A 27,912-nucleotide genomic window follows, 5' to 3' on the forward strand; every position below is an offset into this window, starting at 1 on the left:
TGGCCAGGTTGGAAGGACCTGCTACTTTGCCCTGGGACAGGGGGCCTGCCTCCTCAGCAAGGCAAACTGGACCCCCATCCCAGCCCTTGGGATTAGCTATCAGAGGACAGGGCCAGTCAGCTGGAGAAGGTGTGAAGACTCAAGCTCCAGATAGCCCAGGCTCTCTCTTAGGGGCTGAGCCTAGACCCTGCACACACAGGTCACCTTTGATATTACGCCTGTCTCCAAACACCTGGGAAGAAGCTGTCCCCTTCACCCCTAAAGCCTGAGGATGGGTTCTTGGGAGTCAGAAAAAGTTATCAGCACGGTCATTGATCCAAAGGTTTATTATATAAGAGGTGACTGATCCTTGTTTCAGGCTTGAGGGGCAGAAATGAGGAGTTCTCAAAACTTTCCATAAACAACACCATCCCCAGTACTCAGTTTGGTGGAGGCTGAAGCACGAGTAACAAGGACCTCACTTGGAAGGGAGAAAAGGTGAGCTTCAGTCGGGCATCTCGAAGGGGCAGGTGGCCAGCAGGGTCTCGCCTCTCAAGGAAGTCACAGCTGGAGAATAGAAGGGGCCCATGAGGGCCTGGAGCAAGCAGGACTCCCACCTCCACCCGCACCCTGCTCCTCTGCTCACAGGACAGCTTCCTGAACTGGCAAGGATGTGTGCAGCCAGCAGTCCACATGGCTGCCATGGGCTTCATACAGCCTCAGCACCAGTGTGCGGCTCTGGGAGCTGATCTCAGCCTGGGGAGGGAGGCAGGTGGTGGGAGAGGTCGGGGATGTGTCCAGTCAGGAACCCCCCAGCCCCAAGACCATGCTGCTCCTTGCCTGCTTGACAGTCTCCAACACAACTGCCGATGAAGATAGGGAAAAGGCACTCCAGGTGGCGGCAGGCGCAGGGCCCGGTGTTGGAAGTGCCAACAAGGGGAAGTTGAAGTTGTAGGCAGCAGGGATAACACCAGCTTCCTGGAAGGAGCCTGGGACATGACCAGAAAGGGAGGCATGGTAGAAAACAGGCTCCCCCAATACCCCTAGAGGGTGCTGGGGGCCAGGCCCAGGGGTTTAACCAAATGACTGCTAGAAGCTCAGAGAAGGGCAAAGGTGTCTAGGGCCTGAGAAGGACCTCACCATTCCCAGAACTCACCCCTGTGAGGCATCAATGCGTAGGTGAACTCATGGCGCCCCATGTCAGCAGTGGTGTCTGGGGCCTTAGGTGCCCGCAAGCTGGGATGGGAGAGCACAGGCCCAGCTGGAGCTGCCAGAGTTCCATCCTGGGAAGACCCACACCCCCATGCCAGTCCTTGGGTCTGGTAGGCACCCCACTCACAGTGAGAGGCTGAGGACATTGCCTTGTACTGATGCACCATACTTGCAGTCATTGAGCAAAGCCAACCCAAAGCCATGCTCTGACAGATCCATCCAGCGGTGGGCCCACACCTGAAGAGCAGATTCACTTGGCCGTCCTATTCCCTTCTTTTGCCCCTAGTCTTCAGAGCTTCTGTCACTAGGGTGACAGCAAACTTTGGAACCCATGATTAAATTCTAGCTCCTCCCACTCTGGAGGCCCTGGGCATACCACCCAACCTGCTTCAGCCTCAGTTTCCTCATCTTTGAATTGGGAATGAAATGCTCATGAGTATCAATCTAAATGTAAAGCATTAGCACAATGCCTGACTCATGTTAGGAAGCAGCAAATATTAGCCATCTTCCTCCTCCTCTCCTGCACCACACAACTAGTCTCCTTAGAGAGGATATAAGCCCCTTCTTTTCCCTTCTTCCCCATGTCAGACCTCAAATCGGGCCCAGTCCCAAGAAGTGTTGTAGTGGGTGGGCCGCTGCAGATGCCCAAACTGGATCTCATAGGTGGCCTGGGGACTCCGCACACGAACAGGGAACTCCACCTTAAGGAACTTGTGGGCCTCATGCCAGTGTACCTAGGAGTGGAACAGAGAGGGGGACAGAGAAGGGAGGGACACACAAAGGCTGGTGTTGGCACCTCTACAGTTACAGTTGGGAAAGATGGCCACCACCCTGGCCTCTGCTACCTCAGTGTGGAAGCGGACATAGGGGCAGCCAACATCCAGCACGACCTCCTGGCTAAGCCGACTGTTGGGGCTGATCTGTAGCAGGAACCAGGCACTGCCCCGAAGGCCACCTTCAGTGCCAACTGCCAAGGTCCCTGGCTGGCCTAGTACAGGTTTCCTGTGGGATGGGATGGGAGGTGCTGAGCCAGGGAAGCCAGTATCCCTGCTCCTCCCCAACTGCCCCTAGTCCTGCCCGGCCTATACCGTGTCTCTAGGTGGTAGTCCATGACATCCCATGCATCCCAGTACAAGGGGACATCATCAAATAGCACGAACTGGTTCCCAAGAGCACCCTCAGCAATGGCCTCCCTGGAAGGACATGGGGATTGGTGTTTTACAACTCTATGAGCTTGCTTCCTCCAGTTGCACTTGATGGGGCAGGAGCAGGTAAGGAGACCCAGGGGACAGGGACTCCTCATCCAGCCAGTGCTACCCTTGTGTGTTTTCCAACCCAGAGGCACTAGTGGACTGCTATGGGTAGTACTGTGGCTAAGGGGCAAAAAGAATTGGGTCTGGGATCTACTTGCCAGGCACAAGGAAAGGACAGTGAGGGGTTGGCACCTGCCAGAGGCCACCAGGACCAGGGATGTCAGGCGGCCAGTTGGATCCAGCCTCGCTCGAATGATGCCATTGTCCAGAGTCACGGAACCATCAGTCTTGAGTAGGAAGGGGCCTTGAGGCTAAGTCTATAAGGGCTTCCTAGATCCAATAGCTGCCCAGCCCCACCCCAACCCTGCGGGGCTGTGTGCTGCTCTAGCCCCTTGTTCCAGGATAAGGAATGCAGAACACCCAAGTCATTAGAAAGTATCCCATGATAGCCCCCGCCCTACCAAGAACCACCAGGACTCACCTCTTGTACCACAAACACAGGCTGCTGGGGCAGCAAGGGCTGCAGTAAGGTGGGGGTGGGAGCAGGAGCATAGCCCATGCTAGGCACTGTCACCAGGGCTGAGGATGAGGCCTGAGCATCAGTGCAGTCTCCCTGACCCTCCAGAAACCTTGCTTAGGGGTGGGTGTAATGAAGGATGTGGCTACTACTCCCCAGCCTGAGGCACTCCAAGGCAGAGATCCCCAGGGGAGGGTCCCTGCCTTGATTTGTCTGGCCTTGGTCTCTTCTGTTACTGTAGCAGCCCTCTCTCAGCTCATACCTAGACTGTTGGCCCCTCCAGGCTTGGGCAAGGACAACACTTCGGTGCGCTTCCAGGGCAGTGTGTTGACAATGAGGAGGCCCTCAGGACCTGGTTCCCCAGCACACAGGGCTGCAGCTGCAGCACTGAGCAGGGTATTGCCATGGGAACGGATATCTGAGGAGAGACTGGCTGGTCATGAAGGGGAGAGGCAGTGGGCTAGGGATGACCTGAGTGTCCCACAAGGGACACTATGCTCAGCCCTGGGTTGGAGAGAGTAGCAGGACTATTGTCAGCCTCACCTTCATAGTTGCTTATGGCATCCTCTGCCACCAACTGGATGCAGCTTCCAGTGACCACATCATGGAACTGGTTCAAGAGTAGGAGCCTGCAGGGACCAAGGGTAGGGAGGGAAAAGGCTGGAGAAGGGGAGGCTGGACAGGGCAGCCTCAGAGATGTCTGTGGTGAGAGATGAGGTAGGCAGTAGTGAGTGGATGCTAGGCTGACCTCCAGAGGTGCTGAAGCTGGGCTGCTGGGTATAGGAACTGGGCACTGCGGGCTAGGGCCAGGCTGCTGAGCAACTCCACATCATGTAGGATCCGTTCACATTCCCGGTTCCCCTTCTTGATCTGTGCCCAGGGTGGAGGGATCAGTCTGGAGTCTGCTCAAGCATCCCAGGACACCTTCCAAAGCCCTCCCAGGCTCAGAACTCCTGATGGGCCCCTAGGACCTGCTAGAAAAGGCCTCTTGTGGGCAACCTACCCTAAATGTCCTCTGTTCCTCTCCACCCAAACCCTCCTCCTCCACAGAGGTTCAGTCCTGTCTTCTGCAAGCTTTCCTGAGGACCAAGCTCTTATACTTATTTCCTCCAAGCCTCTTCTTGGAGGCTGCCCCTTCTCCCCTTCCTTGCCCTCTGCAGACTTATGGCAGACCCGGCAGCCTGGCCCTGACCTGGGCGTGTGTGGTGTAAGTGCCATTGTGCAGCTCCAGAAAGAGTTCCCCGACCCATGTGCACAGCTGCCCTGAGTCACTCTCCAGCGCCTTGAAGAGCTGCCCCGGAGAAGATAGCTGCACCCTGAGGGAGACCACAAGCTTGGGCCTATCTGCCAGAGGCCACAAAGCTCTGCCTTCCTCCACTTCAGAATAGATAAGAGGTCAAACTCGGACAGGGAAGCCACTCCAGAAAGCTCCCTGTCCATACAGGGCTGGACTGGATACCTGGGAGAGCTGCACACTTTGGTGGGTTTGAAATCCTTCCCACCCTCAGAATTTCTCCACCCTATTTCCAGGTAGGAGTCTAAGGGGTCAGTGGAAGGGTTGAGCCCCATGTATGAGCAGAAGGAAGGCAAAAGGCAAGGGCTAAGGGTAGGGCTTCATGAGAGCCAAAGGCTACTAATGGCCCAGGCCTGACCTGGGCAGCCCGTCAGTATTGCCTAGCCGCTTCAAGCGGTCCAGCATGGTCTGAGTGGGGCCACCACCCCCATCCCCGAAGCCGAAGAGGAAGGCACTGTGGTTGGTCCGCCCCTTGTCCCGGTTGTTGGTCACAGTCTTCAGCACCTGGACAGGTGGGAGCAGGTCAGTGTGTGTCAGCCTAGGATGGGATATCCAGTGTTCTTCAATGCATCTCCCACCCAGTCAACAGGTATCTGCTCACCTCCTCCACACTGCCCTGCATTCCATATGAGTCACCAGGTGGGAAGTGGACCAGCACACGGGAGCCATCTAGTCCCTCCCAGAAAAAGCTATGGTGCTGCCAGCAGGGAGACAGAAGCACAGGAGAGTCCAGTCAGGGCTGAGGCAGAGTGGGCCTTCCACACGCGGTCCTGGTCCTGCTTCTGCCTGCTGTACCATACTAGTGGAGGTCTGCCCACTCAGGGTGAAGAGAAAAGACTAGATTGGATCTAGGTCCACTGTGACCCTTGCCCGCTGAGGCTTGCTTACCGGGAAGGAGTTCACCAAGTTCCAGCTCAGTTTCTGTGTCAAGAAGCGTGCGATGCCACAGCCACGCATGATCTGGGGGAGCTGTGCTGAGTACCCGAATGTGTCTGGCAGCCAGAACTGCAGGGAGAGGGCTTCTGGAGCTCCTGGCAGAGGGGTCCCCACCTCAACTCCTCAGCACTGTAGGCCAACCCTCCCACTACCCATGCACAGTCTGGGGCACTAGGTTCCAGCCTACCTCAAAGCACATCTTCCCAAACTCCTGTAGGAAGAAGTTCTGGCCCTGCAGGAATTGCCTCACCATGGCCTCTCCACTGGGAAGGTTCCCATCCTGGCAGTGAGGAGAGAGAGAGGCAGCTAGATGGGAAGCAGGCAGGAGCTCAGGCCAACATACATGGTGTAGGAGAAGCCAAGGTTGCTCCAAAACAAATCTACAGCCAGGCCCTAGGAAGCACTGATCTCTTTGCTTCAGGCCCAACTGTCCAACTTCAGGGTGCTGCTGGGAACGGGTCATGCAGAGAGCCTGTGCCTTGCTGAAGACCCAACTCCTCTTCAAGCCCTAGGTCTTGGGATTCTAGGGACTAATTAGCCCTGCAATAGAGGGGTCATGAATGACTTGCAAAAGTCACCAGCACAGCCAAGTGATCCTGGGCCATCTGAGGGAAGACCATGCCCAAATAGACCAAAGTTGAGGGCATGTTGAATATACTTACCATCTCCACCCAGGTGCCCCCCACAGGCACAAACTGCCCTCGGCAGGCAAATTCCTGGAGCCGGGCATATAGGCCAGGGTAGTGGTTTTTTACCCACTCCAGCTGCTGTGCCTGTAGGGCAAATGGGGTGGAATCACAACCCCACGTAGAGTCAAAAATCTAGAGCTCTGAGGTGGGCTGCAAGTGAGGAGCAACCCTCAGGCTTGAGAACACCCCAGAACCTAGGGAGCTTAAGGGCTCACCCTGCCTCATACAGCTGCCCTCTGACCTGGGAGCAGGCAAAGATGAACTCAGCATTCTGTTCCATGAGTCGCACAGCTGTGACCCAGCTCCGGGCACACTTCCGTACAGTTTCCTTGCAGGGCCAAAGCCAGGCTAGAGAGGAAGAAGGTTAAGAGTAGAGGGAGCAGCAAGGTCCCTGGCTCCTTATATATCTCTAGTCCCTCCCCTGCCCCAGCACTTCAACTAGGTCCAACCTGGGCCTACAGATGGCCATCCTAGATTTACCCCACTCCAGGTCCTTCACCCTGCAAAGCCCTGTGGGGTCCCTCCTGGGCTGTTACTTCAAAGCACTACTGCAAGGTGGGAGTACAGGATGGGAAAAGGAGGCTTCAAGGATATAGGCAAATTTTTGCAGATGAGGAAATAGAGGCCTCAACCCCAGAACAGCAGCCTGAGGCTCAGACACTTCAAGAGGATCCACTAAGACAGAATGGGGATTAGCTTAGCCCTGCACATCTGGCAGATACACTGAAACAGGGGCATAGCACCCAGGATTAATCTGTCTTAGCAGGCACTACAGCCTTTCCAGACCTCTAGGCCTCTGCTCCTACCCCGTCAGCCCAGAATCCCCACAAGCTATCTATCTCATACTGTGGCACCGTATATACAGAGAGACCTTGTTCTGTGATTCAGAAACCTTCAGTATATTAGAATCAATCCATGGGGAGCTTGTTAAAAATGTGGATTTCCCACAAGCCACATAGAAACTACAAATTTGTCAGGTTTAAAGCCTGCCCCTGTGTTTGGGCCACTTTAATTAATTTCACATCACTCTTCTCTGAGGATGTTGGCACCCTGGTCAAACTTCCTCATTCTCACCAGGCAGGGTGGTGCACACCTGTAATCCCAGTGCCTTGGGAGGCTGAGGTAGGAGGATAGTAAGCTCAAAGCAAGCCTCAGCAATTTAGCAAGGCTCTGAGCAACTCAGCAAGACCCCATCTCTAGATAAAATAGTAAAAAAGGTTTAAGCCCCTGGGTTCAACCCCTGGTACCAAAATAAACAAAACAAAACATCCTCACTCTCATGCAACTGAAATGTCACCTTGTCCAGGGAGCCTCTCTGAATTCCCCAACTCACTTGGGTTTAAGTATCTTTTCTGGGCTGTCTAGCCTCCTATAGTTCTTCCTTTCACTGTGTCAGACTATTCTGTGATCATCAGCCTTTGAAATGTCACCCTTGGTGTCTGGCAAATGGCCTCGTGATCCATCAGATTTTGTTGAGAGAATAAATAAACCACAGCTAACAGAGCACAGTTCAGTGCCTCTGCCCCCTTTGATAGCTAGGGAAAACTAAAGTCCAAGAAGGGCAAGAAATTGCTGGAATCACATAGTGCTTCCAGGGCATAGCCAGAGGTCAAATGGCCCTCCTTCCTCCCCAGCCAACCCAAACAGCTACATCCTACCTGTATCAATGTGGCAGTGCCCCATAGCATGGATGGTATGTTGGCTTTCACCTCCACACTGGCCAAAGAACCTGGAGGCCAGGGCCTGGGCCACTGGGTAGGTCTCGGGTTGGGCAGGGTCACACACGTTCACCATCTGGTTGGCTGTGTACAGGGCTTGGAAGCTGCGCTGGTTGTCCTCTCCAAGGCCCTGCAGCAGGGTTCTGCCCTTAATCCCCCTCTCAAGCACAACTCTAGAACTAGGCCCCAGATGATCTCCCAGAAGAGGACCCACCACCACCTCAAATCTCTGCTCCTGTTAGGGGTACCTACTCAGCACCATCTCTTTCTACTCTGGATTCCCAGAGCCCCAGCAATCTGACCCAAGAAGAAACATATCAGGAGCATGGATAATAGGGGAAACAGGGGTGTCAGTACCTTAGCAATGCCCAGTAGTAGCTCCAGATCCACCAGGAGCTTGTGGACATCCCGATGAAACACAGCCAGCTCAGCCCGACTCAGTCGGAATGTCTTCTCAAGGTCAGGGGCTGCAATCATGCTTCCCTTCCCAGCCCCCAGGAGCCCGTTGCAGGCTACTTCCACATAGAGGGTCAGGCTATAAACATAGGGCAGCAGCCTCAGGCCAAGAGATTGGCAGAGGACTCTGGGAGTATAGGGAGAAGATATGTGGGAGGCATTCAGCTGACCCCTCCCCATTCACCTCCAGGATCCACTACCCAGAAGATTTCATGTTGTATCAGGTATGTGTGTGGGAGGATCATGGTAGAAACACCAGGTGAAATCCAAGTCCTGCTGAGTGTTCTGCCTTGGCCAGGGAGAATAGTGGCCAACCTTAGAACCCTGTGAATTACACTGCTATCTAGCTTCATACTTTCAAAGCTGCCTGCACAAAGTACTGTCTTAGTCTCAGAATCCTCTTTGTATATTAAAAGCATGTTTGGATCTCTAAGGACTGACTTCATACCAACAGCCAGCATGGGGTGGCCATTCCCAGGAGTGCCATCTGGGCTGTGAAGTTGTTCTACTCAACCTTTAGAGAAAAAAATATGGCTTTATGACTCTCTTCCTATCTCCTCTCTAGTCTAGCAGATTACCTGTTGAGCTCCCAGTATTTTCTTTCAGAATCCTCATTGGTTTTGTAATTATATGAGTATTTCTGTCTCCCTTTGCTATTGAGGACATTATTTTTGTAATAGTAGGTATTGAACCCAAGAACACTGTACTACTGAGCCACATACCCAGACCTTTATTTATTTATTTTAATTTTGAGACAGGGTTCCACTACATGGCCCAGGCTGGCCTTGAACTTGCAATCCTCCTGCCTCAGTCTCCCGAGTCACTAGGATTATAGCCATGCACTACAACGCCTAGTGAGATCTACATTATTCATCACCATATCCCCAGTGTTTGGAACTGTTTGAAACAGTTTCAACAAACATAAAATACAATAATGTCTAAGAAGCTTTTTAGATGGTATCATAAAATGCCCATGTTATAATATGGAATGTAAAAAGTCAGGGGTGTGGCTCAGTGGTAGAGTGCTTGCCTAGTATGCATAAGGCCCTGGGTTCAATCCCCAGCATTGCAATAAATAAATAAAAACTGGAAGCAATATAATCTCAACTGTATAAATGGTTTTATACTGAAATACTGAGAACATGAATGCTGAGATGTTAATAATGGTCATCTCTAGGTGGTGAGAAAATGGAAGTTAATTTCTTTGTGCTTTTCTTTATTTAGCACAAGAAAAAGTCATGCTTTCTAAAACCAAACTATATGAGATGGATGTACTGGAGGTAGGGGTGCTTCTGAGGTTACTTGGGCCTCAGCTCCTAGATCATTGGTCTACTGGGAACTCACTCACCTTCGGGGGTCTCCTTCTCCCAGCTTGTCAGTCAGGACATAACTGGTTTTCTCACCCTCTTTGGTTAACCCCTAGTAGGGAGGGAAGAAAAGAGGGCCTGAGGACTTTGGACAGTTCAAGTGAAATGTAAATTGAGGGAGGCCAGGCTCCTTCAACCAGTCCTTAGTTCTGGGTCCTCTCTTCAAATTAAGATCCAGACTGACAAATCAGGGACCCTGGTTGTAGGTGCCTCATCCTCTAGGGCAGCCAGCATCATGACCACCAAATAGCACTTTTTAAAAAAATGTATTTTTTAGTTGTAGGTGGACAGAGTACATTTTTAATTTTTATGTGGTGTTGAGGATCAAATCCAGTGCTTCACATGTTCTAGGCAAATGCTCTACCACTGGGCCACAACCCCAGCCCCCAAATAGCACCTTTTTTATTAACAGAAAAGCCCATGGTCTTATGGGAAGAGTTCTGGGCAGGGGTTAGGAGGCTTCTGATGGCCTGTGCACACCTTGAATAAATATCAGAAGGAAAACACCATGAAGTTAGGGACAGGTGTGCTTCATTCCCTACATCCCTAGTACTTAGCAAGTGTGCACCAGGAGACATCTGTCAAGCCAGTGAAGTGAGGAAAGGGCTTTACCTTCTCTTAGATCAGGGAGAACAGTCCTGAGCCATGATTGAGAGTCCAAGCCAATTTGGATGGGAAGTTGTGTGAAGCAGTGAGCAAACCTCTATGTATCTGCTTCTTAATGGACATAAAGTCCTATCACATAGGATTACAAAGATTAAACCTGATATAAAACTTAACAGAGTTATTTCCTGGGGAATGAGATGGGATGGGGTAGGAGAAACCTATTACTTTGGGGGAAAATTACATTAACTCTTATTTTATGCTATCTAGAACTGTTTGAATAATTCTTCCATAAGCATGTATTAAATATAAAAAACACCAGTTTGCTGAAAACTAGGGACCCACCTCATAGGAACCCAAGCAGTTACTTCCCCAGTCCTGCCTGAAATCCTGAGACCAGTTGCAGGCACAACCACAACTGTGGTTCTTCAAGTCAGGGCTGAAATGTGGTCCCACCTGGATCTAGGGCAGGGACCCTCACCTGGACAGGTTCCCCATCACGCCAGACCAGGCCTTCTCCATCACTTTCCCAGCAGAAGTGAACTTCCTGGCCCACCCATGCCTCTGGGATGCTCAGTTCCACCCTGAACCAGCAGGTCCACCATCTGTAAGAGTCATTGTGATGGGCCTAGGACTGGAAGTCCTGTCTTCATACAGGATTGGATTATGTGTCAGAAGGGGCTTGAGACTTCCTCCAAGTATCTGAAGCATCACAAGGTATTCAGCTCTGGGTCCCAAAAAAGCAGGAACGGGTGAACAAGGTGAGGAAAAGAGGCAGAAGAATTAGGGGTCCACCTAAGGGGTGTCCAGAGGGCATTAAGACTGAGGGGCCAGGGAGCTGCCCCCAGCTGAGAGCGCTGCTCGGTCCCCTGCAGCTGCCTAGGGGAGAGACAATGAAGGCGTGGCCCTTGAGGGTGGTGAGAGGGCCTGGAAAGGCGGGGCTTCCATAGAGGGCATTACGCACGTGGGTCCGAAGCTGTGGCCGACCTGCGCTGGGCTGAAGTCCTGTTGGACAGCCTCCTGGTAAGCAAGCCTCTCCGGCGTCAGGAAGCTGGAGAGTGAGGCTACCGGGCAGCTGTCCCCGAAGAGCCTGGGCGGGAGGGGACGGTGGGCGTGCTCTTTAGGCCACCCTCTTTCTGCCCGTGAGCCAGCCAGCTGATGGGGAGAAAAAGCTTTCTCCCTCAGCTCACCGCCGTGAGAGCTGCATGGCAGCTCCGCAGCACATCCCATCCTCTACCCATCTCCTCTTGGGCCCCGCCCTGTCCTACGCAAGCACTGTGTCCCACAGCCCGGCTGGCTATAGCTTGTTTCCTCCTGAAAGGGAAGGCTGAGGCACGCGGATGCGGTCGGCCAACTCCCCGCAAGGGGCCACACCTGCCCCGGAGGTTACAGTCAGTAAAGTAGAGAGGCGACACAAACTTCTCCACCCGTTCAAGCGTGGTGCGCCAGTGCTTCAGAGCGGGCGCCGCCATCACCGCGAGCCTACTTCTCTCCCCGGAAGTCTCTGGGTGTTGCCGGCACGGTCCACAGCCTGAAACCAAACGTTCCGGCATCCGACTGGCGCCTCCCGGGCCCGGGCAACTTTTCTTGGAACACCGGCGGCTCCCGGGAGCCCAGCCAGCTGTCTGAACTTTGGGTCAGAAGCTGAAAGCTAGAAGCTGCGCTTTTGAGGCTCTCTACTCTGGTCCGAGGTAGGATGCCTCAGGGTAAATCCCTAAATAAAATGAGAAGTTGGCAAAAGCTGTGGAAGATCCTGGGACAGACTTGGAACCATTTATTCAGCAGGACAGGCGGGAGCCTTGGCTGCTGCAAACCCAGGCTGTGAAGCAGCAGTCTTTATTTCCCTTGCTCTCGAGTTCCAGCCCCAATTCTGGTTTAAGTATCCTGGCTAACATGAAGTGCTATTTGTTTAACCTGGACAGTCAGGCAACCCCGAATGGTTTTTCCTACTGATAGTGGACAGAATGTTAAAGAATAGGAAGAAAGGGGCTTCGCACCACGATTAGCCTCTCTTTCACATGCTTTATATATGTCTGTATCTATACGTAGCTCAATCACTGACTCTTGCTCACCACCAGAAACTAGAAAATTTTTGAGATTGCAGATCACAGTCAGAGCACTGGAGATCCCAATAATGCATTTCACCAAACAGGCTGTGGAGTTCACTGGAGCCATAATGCCAAAAGCAATTTCATTCTCATCATCCCTACTGTACTGGCAACTTTTTTTTTCTTCCTCCCCCTTCTAGGGTTGCCAGAATCTTGTCTACAAAAGTACTTGGGGGGGGGGGGGGATATATATATATATATATATATATATATATATATATATATATGCACATTAGCCCTGATATTTTAATGGAAATATTGACCAAGTTTACAACAGTTCAAATGCAAGTCACGCATAAGGGTGACCACGTTCTGAATGTCAAATGTGACTTAAACTAGAGATAACTTTCTGCTATATATAAAGCAGGTTGGGTTTGGAGTATGGGGAGCAGATGCCAGAGGGCAGGAGGGATAAAAATGCTCCTTATAAGAACATTGGCTGCAGGTAAAGGTCCTGGTTCTACTGGGGTTTTCTTCTAAATGAGTCTCAAAATACCTATCCTGGCCTGCAGTTAGGTGCTTAGACAATACTGTGAAGGAGCAGCAACAGCTGTGGCTGTTCCTGGTCAGGCCCCAGTTTCCCCCGTAGTTCCAAGTCAACATGATCTTTCTTGAGGGGAGCACAAGGTGATGGGTGAATTATTGCTGAGAAAACCTCAAGGTTTTTTGTCCCACTTAGTACTTACCCTTCTTCCCCCAAGTCAGGAACTGCCCCAGCTTTGATCTAGAATCTCCTCCTCCATGAGGTTCTTTTTACCATCCTACATTTTAGGTTCACAGCCTCTTGTCCCCCCATCAACATAAAAGCCTAAAAACAGAGATATATCTTGTGTTTTGGAAATTCAGGAGCCAAACTTTTTCTTTGTGTTGGTGTTGGGGATTTTTAATTAAAAAGTGAACAAAAAATACACAAAGCACTCTTGATTACAACTATGACTAGCATGACTAGAGTGATGGTTGCTGCTGGAGAAAAGTCCAAAAGTCCACCAGATTACTGAGGGGCTAGTTGGTCTCTTTTCACAAAGTCCAGGTTACCCACATATAAAAATCTTTTTCATGTTTAAATGTATGCCAATTTAAATTTATGTGATTAAAAAAAATCTGTGTCTATCTCCCATTTGGAGCTGCTAAGGAAATTTATTAACATCTCTTCCTTCCAAGCCCACTTGTACCTCACATCTTACACACACTTCTTCCTAATACTGTTTTAGTATTTTAAGTTGTTCACCCTCATTCCCAATAAGATTTTTAAAAATGTAGAAATACAAACTACATAGCCTGACAACACCCCAAATATAAAATATTTCAAATAGAAATATTTCAAGAGAAAAAAACATGTACTAAAAGAATGAAGTATTCTATTTAAAAAATTTTGGGGTATTCTGATTTGGGACAAGTGCAAATGACTATTGACTACTTAAAGCAAAATCCTGTTTGTACCCTGGAAAAGCAGAATCACTGCTTCACAGTAGCTCTCTGGTGAGGACAAGGGACTTGGGTTAAGAATTTATTCCTTAAGTAAGAACCAAGCTTTATTTATGTACAAAAAAAAAAAAAAACCAAAGAAAGAAAGAAAGGAAAGAAAGGAAAGAAAGGAAAGAAAGGAAGAAAGAAAGAAAAAGAAAGAAAGAAAGAAAGAAAGAAAGAAAGAAAGAAAGAAAGAAAGAAAGAAAGAAAGAAAGAAAGAAAGAAAGAAAGAAAGAAAGAAAGAAAGAAAGAGGAAGGAAGGAAGGAAGGAAGGAAGGAAGGAAAAAAGTTGGGGGTGAAGGAGAAGACAAGTTTTACACAAAAGTACTACAATGGTAACTCCCTTTGGTAAAAAGTGTAATAAATGTCTTATACATCTGTTCATAGGTACTAAATCTGAAGCCACATAGTACTATGGTACACAAGAAGCTAGAGCAGTTTTGCTAGCACATCAAAGCATATTTCTTTTAATAAAAAATTGACAGTATATACATTATTTACAAAAAAAAGAAAAAAGGAAAAAAAAGTTAAAATTGTGTGTGTGTGCATGTGTGTCAGAGTAAAGCTGGTGGATGGCACTAGGGTAGACTAGTAAAGGAGCAGGTACAAAACAGTTCCACGGGAGCTAAAAAGGACAACTGATTTGAACTTGTTGAAGTTGAGAACCAAAGGAGAGAGGGTGGGCAGCAAGGGATTTGTCAGGAATCAAATCCACAAGATGATTAATCCCTAAGCCAAACTGCAAGTCCCAGATAAAACCTAATGGGTGATCTTAGATGTGCTCAAGTGACCAGGAAGGGGTGGGGGTGGGGGGGGAGATCAAATACAGCCTTTTTTTCCTTTTTGGAGGGATGGAGAGGAGTGCTGACCATCACAGTTACAATCCATTTGATTGTTAAGTCCTTCCCCAATCTGTTTTGTAAATGCACCTCCATCCAGTCAAAATGTGAATAGCATCTGGTTTTCTCATCGACGGTCAGGAGACTAGTCTTAGCTCTGCTGGTGTGTGCAAGCAAGCCACATTATCTCTGTGCTTGCATGGACTTCCTTCCTCTCCAGGGCAGGCAAATGCCCAAAAATCCCCTGGGAAAATCGCCAGCTCCAGATTTGTATAGTATTCACATTCCTTATGTGCATCCTACTTGGTGCCAGCTTGTGTCAGTGGCCATGTCTCAGGGAGACCAGTGAGGCTTGAAAGGCATTGTCCTTGCTTCTTCAGTGTGTGTGAGCGCACATGAGTGTGCGCACATGCGCGCACGCGCACACACACACACACACACACACACACACACACACACACATATACCCTCAAGTTATCTTCTCTGGTTTTGCAGTTAAGGGGCTTTGAATACTGTGCCGTATTTGACACGATACTTGTTAATGCTCACAAAGTGCAGGGTCTCTGTGTCACAGGTGGTGGTACAGGGCACCAGGCCCTCCAGCCCCTCACCCATGAGCCACTTGCTGGTCTCCGCTGCCATTTCACGGGGCACATGTTCCTTGGTCCATTTATCTACCCAGGCCTGGAACCTTTGATGCAGACGCTTGCTTACACGCTCATGGGACTATAAAACAGGAAAAAAAAAAAAAAAAGAAAAGAAAAAAAAAAAATGAAGCAGAACCAAAAAACGTCTTTAAATACAAAGTTCAATAATTTTGGCCTAAAGTAGCAGAAGGAGGATGTGGGCTCTTAGATATTACTGGCTGCAAACTAAAATAAATAAATAAATAAATAAATAAATAAGGCAATAGATATTCTCTGTTTAGAGAGGAGAGAATGTCAGAGCACTGTAAGGAGATGGAAACCCATAAAGCCTCTGAAGACATACCAATACAGCAACTGGGCAGAGTAAGTATAGGACTTCTCAATTTTAGCATGCATCAGTATCACCTGGGGAATTTGTTAAAAATATAGAATGTACTTAGTCCCACAAATCTGCCTTTTTAAAAATTCGTGGTGTTGGTGATCAAACCAAGACCTCACACATGCTAACTTAGTTCTACCACTGAGCTATATTCTTCAGACACAAATCTGCATTTTAATTCAGATATGTTGATTTTAATGTACCTCAGGTAAGAAATGAGCTCTGTTAGTCTTTTCTATAGCATGGAGATCCACTTCTATGACAGACAGTACAAAGCAAAGGTCTTAAACCTCACTCTCCATTTACCATTATTACCCCACTCTGGCCAGCAAAGTGCAGGCACAGATCTTCACTGGTACCCATATGAAAGGCATAGTAAAGGTTACAAACATGCTGAAAAATCAATCCAGACAAGCAGATCTACCATAACACAGCAGCTATACTCTGTGCCAAGAGATGTGCTTGCCCTACATATCTACCTTGAATGTTCTGTAATCCTTTCCTTAACAGTTCAAAACAGGGAGTCTGAATTACTACCAAACTTAACAATCCCTTCGTATTAACAGGTGTATATCACTGAACTTTCAATTTAAGAACAAAAAACTCACCAAGCCAACCAGGCAGTATCCTTGATGCCCCTTCATTTACCTCCACATTTGACCCACCACCACATCTTGTCAATTCTATCTTCAAATTTTATCTATAATCAAATCTGTACAATTCCACTGCTACCCTAATAGTCTGGGTGGCCATTACTTCCTATTTTTAAAAATACAGACTTTTGAGTGGTCTCTGCCGTTCTAATTTTATAGCTATACCCACAATTCACTTCACAGCAATCAAGTCGTCCTAATTAAAAAAGTGTCCTGATGCAACCTCAAACAAAATCCAAACCATGACCTATGAAACAAAAGTAATGTGGCTTCTCCCTATCCTTCCTACTATACATTTCCCATTTTATGGCTTTATACCTGAGCCACTCTGGTGTTTTGACTTTTCACAAACATGTCAATGGCCTTTTTTCCTTCCCAGCCTTGAACTGGACATTTTCTCTGAGCAGAAAAAACTCCCTCAACTCTTCACCACACTGGCTTGTTGGTCACTGTTCAGGTCTTGAGCATCACCTACTTAGAAAAGTCTCCTCCAACAAAAGCAAGGCCTGCATGCCAGTCCCTTGAGCCTTTAACTTAGTTTGTGTCCCCAGTAGCACATGTCACAGTATCACATTTGCTCTACTTCACGGTTGTATCCCAGCACCTGGCAGACACTCAGTATATAATTTACAAGGAAGGTTGTGTAATGGTAATAGGATGTGAAAACAGAGAGGATTCATGCAAAAAAAAGTTCCAAAACCACTTGAAAGGTAAATACTGGAAACAGCTTCACCAGAAGTGGCATCAGGTATTTACCTGCTTTTATGGGTTAAACTGTAAACCCTAAAATTCCTATGTTTAAGTCCTAATCCCTAGTACCTTGGAATGTAACCTATCTGGATACAGATACTGCACTCAGGAGAAATACCACACGAAGATCCAGAAACACCAGCAATTGCCAGCAGAACAATAGAAGCACTTCTCCCTCCCAGTCCTCAGAAGGAACCAATTCTGCTGATATGCTAATTGTGGACTTCTAGCTTCCAGAACTTCAAGACAACAAATTTCTGTTCTTTAATTCAGAGTCCGGGCTATTCTGTTATAAAATCCTTAGCAAATGAATGTACCAGCTTATCCAACAATTCTTAGTTCCAAGAAAAAGTTTGTTTGTTTGGTTTTTTTTTTTTTTGGTACCAGGGATTGAACCCAGGGAGCTTAACCACTGAGTCACTTCCCCATCCCCTTTTAATTTTATTTTATATTTTGAGACAGGGCCTTGATAAGTTGCTGAGACTGGATTTGAACTCATTATCCTCTTGCCTCAACCTTCTGAGTCATTGGGATTACAGGTGTGTGTCATCATGCCTGGACCAAGAAGAGGTTTTTGAAAAGAGAAGAAAACAATCAGAACCAGCACCACCCCTCACCCTCTATCCCACTGAAGGCAGATATAGTGAGAAATTTGGTATTGGTCCTCACCTGATGAGCCCGGAGCAAGGCAGTTCTGCGATACATATAGTCCTCTGACTTGATCACATATACCATCTTATAGGAATTGAGCTTGAATCTGCACTCCAGCTTATCCAGGCTATCCACATTCTCCATGGTCTTCTTGCTGTTTCCTTCTTTTCCTTCCTTTTCCTGTTGTTCTCGACCACGCTGACACTTACGGATTCGCCGCAAATTCCTGCAAGGCAGAAAAGGCCTATAGGATGAGAGTTTATCCAGATGTAGATTACTATGACTCCGACACCAAATTTAGCTTTCCTTATTATATGCCGTCAGAGCACTTTTCACAATTTTAATTCCCTGTATTAAAAAAGTGTTCAATGGTTTTATTGAAAAAAAAAAAAAAAAAAAGTGAAATGGCAGAGATATGCAGAATAAAAAGTAACAATTCTCAACCATTACACCCAGCTGGGATGTTTTTTAAATGACAAAATAGGATCATACTATATATTTTATTCTCAAGTTTTCATTTACTGTAATGTTTTTATTTTTCAATTAATTTCACTACATAGATTTCTTTGATTCTTTGTGGTACTGGGAATCAAACCCATGGGTGCTCTATCACTGAGGCCTCAAACTTGTGATCTTTCTACCCCAGCCTTTTGAGTAACTGGGCTGACAGATGTGCACCACCATACCAGGCTTTTTCATTCTGTTTAACTACTACAAAGAAATAACCATGTAACAGAAAATTACTTGAAAGTCTATATTTTAATTATTTTTTAGATGCTGACAAACCTTTATTTTATTCATTTATTTATATATGGTGCTGAGAATCGAACCCAGTGCCTCACATATGCTAGGCAAGCAATCTACCATGGAGCCACAACCCAGCCCCGAAAACCTATTTTTAAAATTTTCCCAAAGATAGTTTATAACCATTGCCATTTTACATATGTACAAACAAAAATAATTTACAACATCAGTGGATGCAAAAGGAGTGGGAGAGTGGTGTTTTTATCCTAATTTTTTCTTTTAGTGAAGAAAGGTTTTAGCTAGACAATAATCCCCCCCCCCCCAGTTTGCTATTAAAAACATTGTTTCAGAGATGAACTTTGTATTCGTGATTTCCGTACCATAACAATGCTTATGTTCAAAGACTATTTTTTCTTTTTTCGGTACTGGGGATTGAATCCAGGACCACTGAGCCACATCCCCAGCCCTTTTTTGTATTTTATTTAGAGAGAGGGTCTTGCCAAGTTGCTCAGGACCTCACTAATTGCTGAGGGGGGCTCTGAACTCACAATCCTACTGCCTCAGTCTCCAGAGCCGCAGGGATTACAGGTGTGCACCACTGTGCCTGGTACCCTCAAGACCTTTGAACACATTTGCAACCAATGTTAAGATTTAAACTTTCAGGCAAAACTACAAAGTTTTGGCAAAGTGATAGCAGCCAACTGTAAGCTTGACAAGCTACCTTCCAAAACTTAAAAGATGTCTTAGACGAAATCAATGGCAGCATTAGTAAGTGTGCCTTTGGGGATGGGAGTACAAAATGTGTCAATATTTAGTATTATGTGTATAACATAGAAAAGTAGGATCTTCTAAATAACCAATCATATGAAGTTATGAAATCATAAATGAAGAAAAAAAAAATCAAAGGATTTTCATATAATTATACAAAAAGCTCATTGATATTTGCATTGTTTTTTTTTGATATTTGCATTGTTATTGCAACTAAGCTTTATAAAATTTTAAGTTTTGCTGTCATCTCAAAGAATATCACAACTATATGAAAATAGCCCTTTTCCAGCTAGGTATTTTGTGTCAAGTCATATTTTCTCCGCTTATTTCAACCAAGCATTAATACAACTGATTGAATACAGAAGCAGATATAAATTCAGCTGTTTTATTAAGCCAGACATAAAGAGATTTGCAAAATGAAAAACAATATTACTCTAATTTTTTGTTTTGAATTAGTTTTTCATTGAAAATATTATTTCTGAAAAGTTTATAACTGCTATTTTAACAATGAATTAAACATTTTAAACAATCTTCAGTTTTGTTTTCTAATGCAGTATAATTCTCATTGAAAAAAGCCCTGGCTCTCTTAAAAGAGGTGTGTTTATTTAGCCAGTTGCCAATTTGAGCAGCAAAGGGGGCTTAGACAGGACGTATGCAAGTTTGAGGCCAGCCCCAGCAACTTCGTAAGGCTCTAAGCAACTTAGAGACTGTCTCAAAAAATAAATAAGGACTGGGAATGTAGCTCAATGGTAAAGTATTCCTGGGTTCAATCATGAAGACAAAAAAAAAAAAAAAAAAAAGTGTTTATTCTGATTTTGGTTTGTGTGTAAGGAGGTACTATCAGCATTGAATCCATCTATATTTACTACATGTCTTTTAAATTAGAAAACTTTTTTACAGCAGGTGTGGTGGCACACACCTGTAATCCCAGAGACTTGGGAGGCAGGAGAATCACAAATTCCAGACCAGCTTTGGCACCCTAGCAAGACCCTGTCAAAAAATAAAAAGGATGGGAATATAGCTTACTGAAAGTGTGTGCCTGGGTACCACCACTAAAAGTTTTTTTTTAACTATATTATGTTCTTCAAGATTTTACCTTTAGTCCATACTTTGGAAAAACCCAACCCAACCAACCAACAAAAAATAGTATTATCTTGAAATTCATAAGACATCGTTCACTGTAATTCTAACATCTGCCTAACTCTAAGCATTGCCCGATAAGTTATTAAACTTCAATAGCAAACGAGTGATGTATGAGCTATTCAAACATGTTCCAAATATTTTCAAATGGAAGTATAAATTAACAGATATAATTAAAAGCAATTCTGAGTTGGTTTTTGATGTTTGGGGGAAAAAAAAGGCAAAATGTTTCAGGTAAAATAATGCATGATCCCTTTGACTCCATTTGCTAACTGACTGTACTGTACATTGGCTGTTTGATCTGTGACCAGTTACTTTATAAATAATTTTAAATCCCTATAATATGGGAGGGAACTTTTTCTATCATTTAACTTATCAGTGCCTAAAACTGTATGGTCTTAACACTTGTGCAACACTTGGCTCAACAGCTGTGTATACACTTTGCCTTGCATTGTTAGTTAGGTGGAAGTGGGGAGGCTATTTGAGGATTCTATCTCCCAGTAGCTCAGAAATATAAGAACTAACTTCTGTCTACAGATTCTACTTCATAACCAAATTAAGGGAAAACAGTTTTTATTATAAAACATTTCAAAGTTTCCTGAAGTTGAATACCACTGTAATGTAAAAGTGCTAGATTATTAAAATTAAACTGTCCTTAAGAAAAAAATGAGCAGAAAAGAAAAAGAACCAAAGTTCTAGCGTGAAGGTTCCACACATTTTCATTGTCCTGCTCCTAGAATAATTTTATCATTTTCTATTCTCACAGTATGAACGCGAATCTTCAAATCTGGTGTAAAACACACCACTGTATGTTTCTGTCATACACAGAGTCCATGTCTGTTTTGTTGAGAGGATCCTGGCACACTGTAACTGATGAAAATCTTCTAAATGAATCAATGAGTACAGAATATGGCAGATTCCCTTTCCGTGTTCTATTTAGGAGTAAGTTTACTAGTGCTGGAATACTACATTTTTAAAAATGTAAGACATTAAGATTTCAATTCAAATTCCCATTTTATCTATTTTCTACTTCTGAAATACTATTCACTTGTCTTCCTTATCTCCTCCCCTCCTTCCTTCCAGCACTGAGGACTGAACTCAAGGGTACTCTATCACTGAGCTACCTCAGCCCTTTCTATTTTTTGAGACGGGCCTTGCTGAATTGCTGAGGCTGGCCTTTAACTTGCTATTCTCCTGCCCCAGTCTTCCAAACTGCTGGAATTACAAGCTTGTACCACAGATGCCCAGCTGAAATAGGTTTTATTCTTAGAAGATCAGCATTACAATTTGCCTCAATATAGGGGAGAATTTTATTAAAATTCTATGTGGAAATGTGTTAACATAGCAGCTGTTAAGACTGCTATACTTTGGAAGGCCTGCTTAGAAGTTTGGCCCTTGGCTCAAGTGTGGCATCTAGGATTTGGGGAGATCTTCCACTGCTCCCCAAAATCATGAAAGTGGCCCACTGTACCTTCTAATTATACAAACTAGGATTAATGCCAAAAATTTGCTTTACTTCTGAGAGTATGGAACATTTGGTACATGCCCAGAAGAGAACACCTACATAACTAATACTCAATAATACTCTTGACAGCAAGTCTTTAATGAGCTTCCCTGGTAGACAGCATTTCACACATATTGTTCTAAAAATTAAAAGTGTCCTATGTGACACCACTGGGAGAGGACTTTTGGAAGCTTGTGCCTCCTTCCTCCAACTTTGCTAGAGGCACCTTTTCCCTTTGCTGATTTTACTTATATTTTCCTGATGTAATAAAATCTAGTTAAAGGTATGACTATGTGTTAAGTCCTCCTAATGAATCACCAAACTTTAAAGACTCCAACATTCTCATTCAATGTTACTGCTGATTTTTTAAAACTCTCACCTCCCTAGTGCTCCAAGGCATGCTCCACGTTAAGTATGTGTTGTAATAGACACACAAACCTTGAATTTAGCATCCTAGCAAATAGAACAAATGAACAGAATACATAAAAACCCAAAATCTGAAACTTATTTCTCTACTCCTCAACTATGCACACGTATAGATTGCCAACTGGTGACTTGGTGCACTCACCTTGGAAGAAATACTGGTTTCTGTGCCAGATGTTCACGAAGTTCAGGAGAGGTAGTATCAGAATTCATATATCGTTCTACATAGTCTGACCAACGCTAGGATGAAAATGGAAGTGGAGTGGAATCAAACACTGAGCAACATCCTCATGAAGTAGTTTAGTCAATAATATGACTAAAATATCCAAAATCTGTATATTTCAAGATTAAAAACAAACACCAAACCTTTCCCTAATAATATGTTTGCTACTCATATAAGAATACAGATTTAAAAACTCTAAAGCCAGGCATGGTGGCACATGCCTGTAATTCCAGTTACTATGGAGGCTGAGGAAGGAGGATCACAAGTTTCAGGCCAGCCTGGACAACACAGCCACACTGTTTCAAAACAAAAATTAGAAGGGATTGTGGATGCAGCTCAGTGGTAGAACACTTCCCTACAATGTAAGAGGCCCTAGGATTAATCCCCAGTACCATCAAAAAAAAAAAAAAAAAAAAAAAAAAAAAAAAAAGTTCTGTTAGCCAGTAAGATGACCAGTTTCTCTGATATGCTTAATTTATCAGAAGTCATAAATGGGGCTGGGTATGATGATGAACATCTGTAATGGCAAGAATCAGGGAGGCTGAGGCAGGAGAATTCCAAGTTCAAGGGCAGCCTCAGCAACTTAGGGAGACCTTGCCTCAAAAAACAAAAAGGGCTAGGGATCTAGTTCAGTAGTAGAGCACCCCCAGTTCAATGTTCAATACCAAAAAAGGTCATAAAGGAGAAGAAACTGGCTGACAGGTAAGTTTTCTTTCCCCACAGATAGTTTTGTTAGAGAGCAAAATATATAGGGGCAAACATCTGAAAATCGGTATCTTACATATAAAATACAAATATCTGGCACTTCTTAAAAAAAAGAAAAAAGAATTTGGCAACTGTAAGCTAATATTCCCAAACAAATCTTTTCTTACATCTCCAACATCACTATACACAGTCGGTGTCACTCACTCATATTACCTGCCAGGTCAACTACAATAATCACTCTATTTAATGAATTGAGAATTTCTGACTTTACCTAGTCCAATAAAAATTAACATGAAACAAAGAGTTAAGATAATAACATTAAAAATGACATTTTGTTTGTTGTTGTTTCTTTTCCCTAAAGTATTTTAGGGAAAAACAGGAAAGATGCCATCTGACCTTTCAAAAAGACCTAAGGAGCTTTGGTCTTCTAGAAGACAGGGTCATGAGGCAGTCTCTCAGGATATGCTGGTTCTACTTGGCATACAGAATCTATAATATACTTGCCCATACCTCTGCTTCCACAGGGTCATCTGAGTTTTCTTCTTCTGTGTCCAAAAGTTCAATGGTCAGCTGAACCTGGCCTTGGCTCTGAATGAACATAAGCTGAAAATAAGAAGCCAAAGTATAAACAAAGCAACAAATCTCCAAAGCCTAACCTATAGTCTCCAAATCTATAACTTCTCAAGTTCTGGGAGCTGAGGAGGAAATAAAGTTATAAGATTTTGTTTTAACTGAAGAGCTAAGGAAGATACTCAAAATTTGGGAGGCCATGGTCATTGATTAAAAAACGAACAAAGAATAACAACAAAAAGTCTAAGCTTGCCACCAGCAAGATGAAACAGGTACTTCTTGAATTAGCTAAAATAAAAAATGCCATTTAGATACTTTAAAAAACAAGTATTTTGGACTGGGATATAGCTCAGAAACAGTGCCTGCCTAGCATGGGTGAAGCCCATCGTTCCCCCACACCAAAAAATTTTTTGTTGTATCCATGACGGGAAAAAACCATATGTCCTTTTGATTGATAATCCCACTTCCAAGACTTAATACAAATATGTAAACAAGTCTACAGTGTTTAAAATAAAATGTTAAGAAGTGTTTTGTGTCAGGTATTGTGGCACAAGTCCATAATTCCAGCAGCTCAGAGGCTGAGAATGGAGATCCCAAGTTCATGGCCAGTTTCAGTAACTTAGGAGGCCCTAAGCAACTTAGTGATACCCTGTCCAAAATAAAAAATTTAAAGAAGGGATAGGGATGTAGCTCAGAGGTAAAGGATCAAATCTCTAGTACCAAAAAGTGTTTCATTATAATGATATCAATTGTAGTTGAAGTTCTTGAAATTCTAGGTCCTCTTATTTGTGAAGATATTGAAGATCCAGGGGTTATCGTTAACTGAGCAAAATAAATTATAGTATGCTTTACTTACCATAAGTGCTTTCAAAATATACATTCAAGTGGGACATGGTGGTATACACTGTAATCCCAGCAAGGCTGGTAAGTCATTTGAGGGTGGGGTTTTTTTTTTTGTTTTTTTGTTTTTTTTTTTTTTTGAGAAGCAGGTGTGTGTTGATACCAGGGATTAAACCCAGGGTGCTTTACCACTGAGCTGAGAAAGGGAGATAGCAAGTTCAATCAAGATCAACCTCAATAACGTAGAGAGACACTGTCTTAAAATAAATAAAAAAAATAAAAAGGGATAGAAATATAGTTTGGTGGCAAAGCCCCCTTGGGTTCAATCCCCAGTATCCCAAAACAAGTAAAATTCAAGCAGTCTCAGAATGTTATCAACAGTTGTTTCTGGAAATAAGTCATTATGGTTGTCTGATAATGACTTTTTGTTTTTTGTTTTTTTTTTTTTTTTTTGGGGGGGGGGCAGTTACTAGGATTGAACTTAGGGGCACTTCACCACTGAGCTACATACAGCCTTAGCATTTATTTATTTATCTATTTATTTATTTATTTTTTTGCGGTGCTGGAGATTGAACCCAGGGCCTTGTGCTTGCGAGGTAGGCACTCTACCAACTGAGCTATCTCCCCAGCCCAGCATTTTTTATTTTTAAATTTTGAGACAGGGTCTCAGTAAGTTGCTAAGGCTGGTCTCAAACTTGCAATTTTCCTGCCCGAGTCTCCTGAGTTGTTGGGATTATAGGCATGCACCCATTACGCCTGGCTTAAACATTCTTAAAAAAAAAAAAAAAAAAAAAAAAATTTACAGTTCTGGGGATGCAGCTTGTTGTACAGTGTTTCCCTAGCATATGCAAAGCCATCGGTTTAATCCTCACCACTGCAAAAAAGGGGAAAAAAACCATACAGATATGTATATACATATATATATATATATTTATGAAGCATTATATGAAAAAAGTTCAGAGAAAAAGCAGAATACAAAATAGTAAAAACAGTATGTAACATTTTTTAAAAATTTTTTTTAGATGTTGATGGACCTTTATTTTATTATTTATGTGTGATACTGAGAATTGAACCTGGTGCCTCACACATGCTAGGCAAGTGCTCTACCACTGAGCTACAATCCCAGTTCAACACAAGTCATTTTTAAAAAACACAGGAAAGATCTAAACTAGACTGTTAGGGGAGATGGCTACTTCAACTTTTCCATGTTCTTTGTATTTTCTCTGATGAGTCCATTAAGCACTCTGAAGAGTTCCAGGAGGAACTGTTGGTCAAAATAGCCAACTCTGAATTTTGGTAGCTCTCTATCAAAATAACTTCAGTTACCAACAAAGGCATGGTCACATGATCAACTCACCTTGAAGCAGTTCTCATCTGACATAAGCTGCTCTGCCTTCCGCTGATAGGTTGACTCTAAGAGGCTCCTCGAAGTCTGTGTGTTTAGCTGGCCTCCAGTAGCCCCATTATTGTTTTCTGCCAGGTAAAGATCAGTCACCTGCACACAAATCTCATCACTGACAATGTGCTGCAGCTGGAATCAAGCAAGGACAAGTCATCAGTAAACCAAGAAAATATTTCTCCCTACAGTCTAGTCACTCAACTCAAAACTCAAAAACTGAGGTTATTGATTGGTAATTTTAGAAAATTAATCACACAGAAGCACTGCATCATTTTCTTGAAGAGTAACAAAGTGAAAGTCTGCAACTCGATCAGTGATTCATAAGTACAACTTTAAAAACAAAAAACTCAGTGGTAGAGCGCTTACCTACCATGCTTGAGGTCCTGGGTTCAATCACCAGCACCAAAAAACCAAAATAAAATTCTAAGGAACTTTAGAATTTTTTCTATGGCTCCTTTAATTTTTCCTTGGAGTACTAGAGATTGAACCCAGGGGTGCTCTACCATGGAGCTATACTCTTGGACCTTTTTATTTTTTGAGACAGGGTCTCACTAAGTTGCTGAGGCTGACCTGTAAGTTTCAATCCTGCCTCAGTTTCCAGAGTTGCTCAGATTATAGGTGTATGCCAACCATGTGCTTGGCTCATTTTTAGTTTTCTTTTTTTGTACTATGGATTGAATCCAGAAGTGCTTTACCGCTGAGTTGTATCACTAGCCCTTTTTTATTCGGATAGGGTCCAAGTTGCTAGGGCCTCACTAAATTGCTGAGGCTGCCTTTGAATCTGCAATCCTGCTTGAGCCTACTGAGTTGCTGGGCTTACAGGCATGTGCCACTGTGCTCAGCTTTGGCTCATTTTTATTAAGCACTTTCTATTTGTCCTCACACATTTTCTTTTTAAACATGTTTTAGTTGTTGATGGACCTTTATTTTTTATTGATTTAAATGAGTGATAAGAATCAAACCCAGTGCCTCACACATACTAGGCAAGTGTTCTACCACTGAGCCACAACCGCAGTTTGTCTTCACACATATTCTTATTTAGTTCTCTTAACTACCCCAGAAAGCAGGATGGAAAGGGAGGGGTGCCCTGCTAGGAAACAAATTGACATGTCAGATGAGAAACTCAACTGTGTGAACTAGGTAGAGGAGGGTCTCCCTAAGTTGCTGAGGCTGACCTCATGAATTAGAGATTCATGAAAACAAGATCCATGTCTATATTCCTAGCACTTGTACAAAACCTAAAACTCATTATAGATTTAAGAAGTGGTTACTGAATTAATTGCTCAAAGGTAATCAAAAGCAAAGTTGGCATTAGTGTCAAACTTCCTCTTATTGACACACTATTTGATAGAAAGTGTAGTAGTTTAAACTTATACATAATGTTAATTCTGTGTGTGTGTGTGTGTGTGTGTGTGTGTGTGTGTGTGTGGTGCTGGGGAACCAAACCCATAAACCTGCACATGCTAGGCAAGCACTCTATCACTAAGCTATGTCTCAGTCCCCATTAATTCATTACCAATCAATCATGATTAGCAACTTTTGTGACACTCTTAAAAGTAATGACTAGAATGTTGAACCTTCTGGAGTTCCCATTCTCACAGGTCATAAACATTTGTGTGTGTGTGTGTGTGTGTGTGTGTGTGTGTGTGTGTGTGTGTGTGTGTTTGTTTCTAGGGCTAAAACCCAGGGTTTCACACGTTAGGTACAAGTTCTACCACTGAGCTACAAACCCAGCTATTTCTATTCTCCAATAAAAATTCCCCCAACTGAAACCTTATCCATCAAAATACCAAAGAATGTAAAAATAACAGATGAAAAGTAAAATGTTAATTTTAGTATCAATTCATCTTTTTAAAAATTCTCATAACCAGGGCTGTGGTTGTAGCTCAGTGGTACAGCTCTTTTCTAGCATGTGTAAGGCACTGGGTTCAATCCTCAGCACCATATAAAAATAAATCAAAGAAAGGTATGGTGTCCATCTATAACCAAAAAAATTTCTTTTAAATTCTCATAACCACTGACTCATTCAATTTTTAGGAAAATATATTCTTTTTTAAGTGTAGCTATGACAACTCATT

General features: G+C 44.3%; 3 protein-coding genes across 4 annotated transcripts in view; 1 reads left to right on the top strand and 2 right to left on the bottom strand.

The window, feature by feature from the left end:
- Positions 1-27,912, top strand: part of LOC306654886 (uncharacterized protein C15orf39) — a 381,506-nt gene that overhangs the window by 96,491 nt on the left and 257,103 nt on the right. The window lies entirely within an intron of this gene.
- MAN2C1 (mannosidase alpha class 2C member 1) lies at positions 309-11,722 on the bottom strand. The gene is made up of 26 exons (XM_079129367.1): positions 11,399-11,722; positions 10,989-11,114; positions 10,506-10,629; positions 9,403-9,473; positions 7,956-8,133; positions 7,539-7,728; positions 6,122-6,228; positions 5,854-5,964; positions 5,379-5,471; positions 5,144-5,260; positions 4,857-4,952; positions 4,614-4,759; positions 4,154-4,277; positions 3,710-3,831; positions 3,505-3,590; positions 3,224-3,379; positions 2,926-3,023; positions 2,637-2,731; positions 2,280-2,384; positions 2,037-2,193; positions 1,782-1,925; positions 1,319-1,428; positions 1,136-1,215; positions 820-968; positions 626-735; positions 309-546 (listed from the first exon to the last, which is right to left on the bottom strand). Exons 1-26 carry the CDS (start codon positions 11,575-11,577, stop codon positions 420-422), a joined length of 3,201 nt encoding a protein of 1,066 aa, XP_078985493.1. The 5' UTR covers positions 11,578-11,722; the 3' UTR covers positions 309-419.
- The window catches only part of SIN3A (SIN3 transcription regulator family member A), a 60,932-nt gene continuing 47,073 nt past the window's right edge, over positions 14,054-27,912 (bottom strand). For both annotated transcript variants that reach the window (XM_079128866.1, XM_079128865.1), the window contains exons 17-21: positions 25,793-25,966; positions 23,536-23,628; positions 22,243-22,337; positions 17,537-17,744; positions 14,054-15,164 (exon numbers count right to left, since the gene is read on the bottom strand). In XM_079128866.1, coding sequence (XP_078984992.1) covers positions 14,934-15,164; positions 17,537-17,744; positions 22,243-22,337; positions 23,536-23,628; positions 25,793-25,966 — 801 coding nt within the window. In that variant the 3' untranslated portion in view covers positions 14,054-14,933. The remainder of the gene's footprint in view (positions 15,165-17,536; positions 17,745-22,242; positions 22,338-23,535; positions 23,629-25,792; positions 25,967-27,912) is intronic.

Source organism: Sciurus vulgaris (genome assembly GCF_902686455.1).
Source record: "Sciurus vulgaris genome assembly, chromosome: 2".
NCBI lineage: Eukaryota > Metazoa > Chordata > Mammalia > Rodentia > Sciuridae > Sciurus > Sciurus vulgaris.